The sequence below is a fragment of the Coturnix japonica genome, chromosome 9, assembly GCF_054131305.1.
Source record: "Coturnix japonica strain WE chromosome 9, WE-NBRP24, whole genome shotgun sequence".
In the NCBI taxonomy this organism is placed as follows: domain Eukaryota; kingdom Metazoa; phylum Chordata; class Aves; order Galliformes; family Phasianidae; genus Coturnix; species Coturnix japonica.
In genome coordinates this window covers 2,954,519-2,962,305 of record NC_140671.1, presented here as the reverse complement: position 1 = coordinate 2,962,305, position 7,787 = coordinate 2,954,519, and the positions used below count along the sequence as shown (strand labels likewise).

The following is a 7,787-nucleotide window of genomic DNA, read 5'->3' as shown; positions in this document are numbered from 1 at the left end:
GCCAGAATCAGTGGGGAGTCCCTTAGATGCCACTGATCCGAAGCCAGGCCATGAAAAGGGGATTAAAGAAATGTTCTGATTTGCAATTCACACTAATGCACCCCGTCGAACCTTTGGTAATATTTCAAACCACATTTCAAGGGAAGTGCCCTTAAAATAGCCAGCTAAATTGTATTAGAGCAACACTATACAACCCACTCATCCATTTATGATTTGTTTTTGTTTTTAATTCCTTTAACTGTTGGTGGTGGTGGCTTTCTGAGGCAATTAAAACTTTTGTGCATTGTGAATATTCGCACTTGCAGGGTAATATTTCTCAGTGTGCCTGTCCTATTAGGCAGATGTGTTTATTTAAAAACTGGAGGAAAACTGGTACAAAGATTCTGTGGCGAGGGAAAAATGAGCTCATTTGGTTTAAAAAGCAAACATTTGCTGCATGCCATTTAATTTTGTGAATGCTTAGTGGAAATTCGGGGAGAAAGGCAGGCTCATACAATTGATAAAACTGCTATCAGCTTTCTTTCGTGTGCATGTGACCCTTTTCTTTTACAGTCAGCACATTTTGTATGCTTTTTTAATACATATAGATGTGTGTGTGTGTGTGTTACGTGTCTGATTTTGGTAACAACTTCTACCAGATGCAAACAATTAAAAAGTGTCTGGATGAATCAACACCAAATACAGATGAGGAGAGGATTAATGAATAGGACCAACGTTAAACTGATCTCGTTTTTGTGTGATGAGCACAGAGCACAAAATATTAAATCAGAAAGAGTGATAGATTCAGAATTTATAAACTCAAGGTCAGCAATACAAGTTCACATTCTGTCACAACGCACTTGTTATAAGAGATCATTTGGAGTATTTTATTACAATTCTTTAATGTATTAATTAACTCTTTAACTCCCCAACCCTATCATTTCATTTCTCTTCCCTGCTGAAGCGTCAGAACGTTTTATCTCAAAGGGATTATTTGGGTTTTCTTTAATCCCATTTCAGAAAACCTTGCCTAGCACTGCAATTTCCATTGACTCTAACATGTATAGAGTAGATGCAACTTTGATTTTCACCGTTACCCATATCAAAGTATTTTATTACACTGCCACTGTTGTAGATTACACAGCATTAAACTTTGCCATTCCACGGACTGGGGGGAGAGTGGGCTTTTTTCTTGTCTTGTTTGTGCTTTGCTACACCTACAAAATATTTAGTTACGGTTTAAATTTTGAGATGCCTTATTAAACATTCAGGTTTTTTTCTTAATCTTTTGCTTATGGGACAGAAGATGAGCTGGACTTTAAATACAGACGAGTCCTCTGCACATTTTGGGGAGGTTTGGAGATGGATGGCTAGAGGGAGAAACGTATCTTTCCTGTGAGTTGGCACATTATTTGAAATCATGTTTAATTATAAAGTTTCATTAAAAATCTTTTGCTTAAAATTTTAGAAGCCTAATAAGATTTCCATTAATTTAAACATATCACTATTCCCACAACGGCCCAAATGCTTTCTTTTTCCTCTTTCATCCATGGTTAAATATGTAAATAAAATGTCTAAAGTCATTCTTCAAAGAAGACAAAAGAAAAAAGAGCTGAGGGAAAAGACAGCCATAAAATTCCTCCCAATTCTCCATAACATTTGCCAGAGGGGGGCCAACTCCTAGCCAGGGCCTAGCAGCAGGGGTGCCTGGCTGCTCCATAGAATCACACATCTCAAATCCCACACACAGGAGAAAAAAAAATAAAATAAAATATCTTTTCAGCTGGAGCCATCAAAAGGCTCTTTTCATTTATTAGTTACAGAGGTATCTTCCAGTTGCTGATTTCTCAGAGCTCTCATTTTTTCTATAATAATGTTCTATTTGTTAGTTTCAGCGACTCAGGCTCGTTGAATGGAATACACTCCTAGATAGCTCTTTAAAAATATAGGAAGTGAAATAAATGATCTAAAGCAGGATGCACTGGCTAAAATAATGGCTAGGAAAACAAGGCTGATTTAAATTGGCGCATAAAAGATCAATTAAGAGAGGCACAACTACAAAGGTTTGATTGTGGGGTTTCTTTTATCCCTTTTATCCTCATTTTTATTTGTATTTCTTTTTGCCACTTTGGAGAAAAAGGCCTCTATCAGTGCTATAGAATACAACACGCCACGTTTTGTTTAATGTGTTTTTTTTTCCTAGGGTTTTTGTTTTGTTTTTTAATGGGAATGGTGATATAAAGTGCTCTACAGAAATACTTGTTGAAAATAGGGAAAACCACCTCAAAAACAATCAAACTGAACCCAAGCAATATTTAATATCTTCATCTTAAGCAATAGAGAAGTTTTCAAAGGTGCCTTGTCCCTTGTGAAAGCTTTCCCCACACTTCTCTGCCACCCCCAGCTGAGCTCTCCAGAAGAGGAATTGGGATGCATACAAATACTAAGAAAATAGGCTTAGATTAATGAAGAATGGAAATGCCCCAACACATGCTCTCTCTCACACACATACAGACACACTAAAATAAATACAGCTTATTTTGCTCATAACACCGCCTGCTTTTATAACATTCCCTAAGGAATCTCTGAGTGCCCAGGAAAGGTCAGCCCCTAAGACGAACGCTTTGTAAGTACTGTAGGACTGTTTTAAAACATATTTATGATGGTTTTTACTCCTAAGCAAAAACTAGCTGCATCTTCAGGGTTTTCAAAGACAAGCTCTAGCTCTGGTTTGTTGTCCTTGCCTGGATCCATTTCACCCTTATCACAACTGAGGAAGCCAACAGTTTCCTTTCTAGAGGCTGGTGGGGTATTAGCTCTGACCCTGCGGGATTTGGTAGTTTCCAGGAGAATCCGTGTTCGCTCCGATAAGAAACAGGCACTAATGGAGAGGAGCCCAGTTTGTGTGGGCGAGCTTGAATGAAGGGAGAGGGAGATTTTCCTTCTTCGATAATATGTTTGCTAAAACTGAGCTCAAAGTAAATAACAATAATTTTAAATAACAGTAAAGTAGAGCTCATCTTTTGACTTCTGCTCACAGTGCTCCTTTCAGTCTGTACCTCTGTGAATTTTGGCTTGGCTGGGGCTTTAACTTCTTCCTTCTAGCTCATATGGACCAATAAGCGGCATAAAGCTCAAAGATTAACTCAAAAAGTAATCACAACTCACTGTAAAATGATCTCCAAAATCTGTATGTTTCTTTTCTATAGTGGATGAAGTCACTTTCTCAAGTGTATGTCGCTTTTAGGGCTTCTTATGTAAGGGGAGGGAAAAAAAAAGAAAAGCTACTTTTCAAGAGATGCCGTACTGTGATTAAAAACATAATCAGGTACTTTTCTGGCAATCTTATCTGTCCTGTTCATTTAGCAATTCGAAACAAAGCACAGCGTTTGAAAACAGCTGAGATTCCAGGCTGAGAGCAAGCATTTTTTATGACCCTGGCAGCGTAGAGTTTATAGCACTCGCCATAAAATGCATCCTCCTCCCCACATCCTCCCTGCTAAAGCATTGCCCTCCCTCCAATAAAGGCAGTCAAGGAGGTACCACCTTCAGCCCTCTTATTAGGAGCCATGAAGTCTGCGGCTCTCGCCCTGCCTGGCTTCCTACCTGGGCGAGGGAGGAGAGGCTGACGCCTTCCAGAGAAAGGATCTTGTTAAACTTTCAAGGGAGGGCAACGGGAGAGAGGAGAAAGGAAGGAAAGAAAGACAGGAGGAGAGAGAAACAAATGGGGCTTTTTCTAATCTGTGCTGATCAAGGAGAAACCTGTAGGGGTCCTTAAGGAGGTTTCAAGGCGTTTCGAGTGATTGGAAAGTAATCACCGTGTCAGCTTCACCTTTCTCATGCAAAGTGGATGTCGTATGCAAGGCGGATCCTGCACAGGTTTTTATTTTTTTTTATTTTTTTTTGTTGTATTTTATTTTCTCCTCGGAGTCAGCCGCCCCCGGAGCCCCAGCTGCTCGGCCCGGAGTTCCCAACGAAGGGGAGGGGGGAGCAGGCAGCGCTCGGCTCAGCTCGGCACGGAGCGGGTCGACCAGCAGCAGCCAGGGAGCGCCGAGGGGGGAGATCTTCCAGACCCCCCTCTTCAGTGGCTTAGATATTGCCTCCTCCTCCTTTATTCTACACTCGGATAAACCAATCCCCACCTCTCAGCGAGAAAGTCCGGAGCCGTGACCCCACTCTAGGAAGAGGAAAATCCCCGGAGGAGCTTGCTGCACTAAAAGCCGCCCGGGACATGTGCGAGTGGAAGAGGTGATCTCTCGGATCTGCTCTGATCGTTCTGCTTTCGCTTCGAAAGAGGAGGAAGAGGAGCAGGAAGGGTGCTGGAAGGACGGCGAGAAGAAAGTTGCCGGGCTCTCCGCAGTAAGTTCGGCTCATCTGTGAGTTGGGGGCACTTCTTCCTCCCTTGGTTTGTTCGCGAACTTCCCCGCTCGTCTCCCCGCTCCGTCGGTGGGGACGGGACCGAGCGGCCCGGGCGATGCTGACCTGAGCCCCGCCGTGCCGTCCGTCCGCGCTGCCTCGCCGGGGCCGGACGCGATGCAGCCCCCACCGCAGTGACCCACCGCACTGACCCCCGGCCGCCATGGGGCCAACCGCAGGGAACCTGGTGCGGGCCGTCCTGGTGCTCTGCTGTCTCGCAGAGCGATGTGCAGGGATAAGCTCCATAGACATTGAACGCCCCGGCGACGGGAGGTGCCAGCCGATCGAAATCCCCATGTGCAAGGATATAGGGTACAACATGACGAGGATGCCGAACCTGATGGGACACGAAAACCAAAGGGAAGCGGCTATTCAGCTACACGAGTTTGCCCCCTTGGTGGAGTACGGTTGCCACAGCCATCTGAAATTTTTCCTCTGCTCCCTTTATGCCCCTATGTGCACTGAGCAGGTTTCTACGCCGATACCAGCCTGCAGGGTCATGTGTGAGCAGGCGAGGTTGAAATGCTCTCCTATCATGGAGCAGTTCAACTTCAAGTGGCCGGACTCCTTAGACTGCAGCAAGCTGCCCAACAAGAACGACCCCAATTACCTGTGCATGGAGGCCCCCAATAACGGGTCAGACGAGCCACCCAGGGGATCCAGCATGTTGCCACCCATGTTCCGGCCACAGAGGCCCAGCAGTGGCCATGACCTGCAGCAGCACAAGGACAGCCTCAGCAGAACCTCCTGTGAAAATCCGGGCAAGTTCCACCACGTGGAAAAGAGCGCTTCCTGCGCACCACTCTGCACCCCAGGGGTTGATGTTTACTGGAGCAAGGATGACAAACGGTTTGCTGTCATTTGGATTGCCATCTGGTCCATTCTGTGCTTTTTCTCCAGCGCTTTCACTGTACTCACTTTTCTCATAGATCCTCAGCGTTTCAAGTACCCTGAGAGGCCCATCATCTTCCTCTCTATGTGCTACTGTGTCTACTCGGTGGGGTACATCATCCGCCTCTTTTCGGGCGCTGAGAGCATTGCCTGTGACAGGGACAGTGGCCAGCTCTATGTCATCCAGGAGGGACTGGAGAGCACTGGCTGCACCATTGTGTTCCTGGTTCTGTATTACTTTGGTATGGCCAGTTCCTTGTGGTGGGTAATTTTGACTTTAACTTGGTTTCTAGCGGCTGGGAAAAAATGGGGACACGAAGCAATTGAAGCAAACAGTAGCTACTTTCATTTGGCAGCCTGGGCCATTCCAGCTGTGAAGACCATAATGATCCTAGTTATGAGAAGGGTGGCTGGAGATGAGCTTACAGGGTTGTGCTATGTCGGAAGCATGGATGTGAATGCCTTGACTGGGTTTGTGCTCATTCCTTTGGCTTGTTATCTAATCATTGGCACTTCTTTCATTCTTTCTGGTTTTGTGGCCCTTTTTCATATCAGAAGGGTGATGAAAACGGGTGGAGAAAATACCGACAAGTTGGAGAAACTCATGGTCAGGATTGGTGTCTTCTCAGTCTTGTACACAGTGCCTGCGACTTGTGTCATAGCTTGCTATTTTTATGAAAGACTTAATATGGATTATTGGAAAATTGTGGCAACTCAACAGAAATGCAAGATGAACAATCAGACTAAAAACTTAGACTGCATGATGAATAATTCCATTCCAGCAGTAGAAATTTTTATGGTCAAAATTTTTATGCTGTTAGTCGTGGGCATTACTAGTGGGATGTGGATCTGGACTTCCAAGACCCTTCAGTCCTGGCAGAACGTTTGTAGTCGAAGATTAAAGAAGAGAAGTAGGAGAAAACCTGCAAGCGTTATTACCAGCAGTGGGATCTACAAAAAACCTCAGCATCCACAGAAAACTCACCTTGCAAAATATGAATCCACGTTACAACCACCCACCTGCGTATGAGTAGGCTTTAGATGAGATTTACAAATACAGTAGCAGGCAAAGAGTAAAATATAGATGGTGCTTTTATTTTTATTTTGTCAGAGGACACTTTAATGCCTCAAGGCAAAATGTTATACTGAATTCAGGACCTGGTTAAACACTGAAGATAGATGTAATTGTGGAAAGGTTTTCAGTGAAAGGAATATTGTGAACTAAAACAGCCTCTTCTGTTACTAATTTTTATTTATGTTCTTCATCCGGCCCTCAGATAGTTAAAGAAAAACAGACAAAAAGCAACAACAACAACAAAATGTTTAACTTTTTAATGTAGCTGAGCTGGATTTCCTACAGGTTTCTGAGTCAGTTTTATGGAGCAGTGATTTTCTTTTAGAAGCACCCAAGTGAGCATTGTCTCTTAAGGAAAGGGAGGTCCCCGAGAGGTTTTTCCTCACTGAGTATGTTGGTGTCTGAAAGCAACTTCCGTGCTAACTCTGAGAGAGAAAAATCCTTCACGACTCATCTCAGCCCATTGGGTTTGGGGTGCCTAAAAATAGGTTCAATCTATAATGCTCACCAATATTCTTTCACTAGAAGAGAAACTTCCTGCACCAGACACAAACTTTGTGAATAAGAATAATGTGCAATACATTTTTTTTTTCCTTACCATGACATGAAAAGAGAAACAAGTATTTTGCTGTACATAAAGACAACAAAAGAAATCTCTTAACAAAAGAACTAAGAGGTCTAGTCCTCAGAAACCCTTTAGTGTTACATTTTGTGGCTTTTTAATGGAAATCAAGCCAATGTTATACACGTTTGGACTGATTTGTGGAGTAAAAAAAAAAAAAAAGAAGGGGGGTGGGGGGGTGTAAATTCAAAGAGACCCAAAGGGCTTATTGACTCTTTCTATTGTTAAACAAATTCTCACTATGAATAGATCAAGAAGCACTAGATTCTCCAAAGGGAAGCTTTGTATAGAGTGATGCTCTTTACTGTGCTGGGGGTGCACAGTTTTGGCTGTATATATTTGTAATATACAATTATTTTTCACGCTCCGCTATTTTATTAAAAAATAAAATATGCTCTTTAGTTTGATAATTTTGTGTTTTCTAAACTTTCTCTAATGTGCTTTGTGGTTAATAAACTTGTTCCTTCAGTCATCTGATAAAAGCACGCTTTGAATACAATAGTTGTTATACTGGGCAGTGTGTATAAGCAGACAGAACAATAACTTCCTCCATAGAAATTAGAGGTTGAAATCAGGTAGGTTTTGAAGTGAGGTCTTTCTGTGAATTGAGGAAACTGAATGAGAAAGAGATTTGGTTATGTAAAAAGAAAGAAAGAAAGAAAGAAAGAAGCTGTAGCCATGTAGGGTAGCACCATGTTTGCAAAGCACAGAGATTACAACAATGATCCTTGGTTAACACCCCTTTACAATTTGCATGGGGTACATGTTAAAGCAGTTTGAATGCAGCTCAGCCTCTGCTCTTCA

At 43.0% G+C, this 7,787-nt stretch overlaps 1 protein-coding gene across 1 annotated transcript; it reads left to right on the top strand.

Annotated features, from left to right (window-relative positions):
- The first annotated feature begins 2,172 nt into the window (after positions 1–2,172).
- On the top strand, positions 2,173–7,393 carry FZD10 (frizzled class receptor 10). Its single transcript, XM_015878495.3, has one exon. The coding sequence runs from the start codon at positions 4,559–4,561 to the stop codon at positions 6,314–6,316; it is 1,758 nt and encodes a 585-aa protein (XP_015733981.2). The 5' UTR covers positions 2,173–4,558; the 3' UTR covers positions 6,317–7,393.
- The last annotated feature ends 394 nt before the right edge of the window (positions 7,394–7,787 follow it).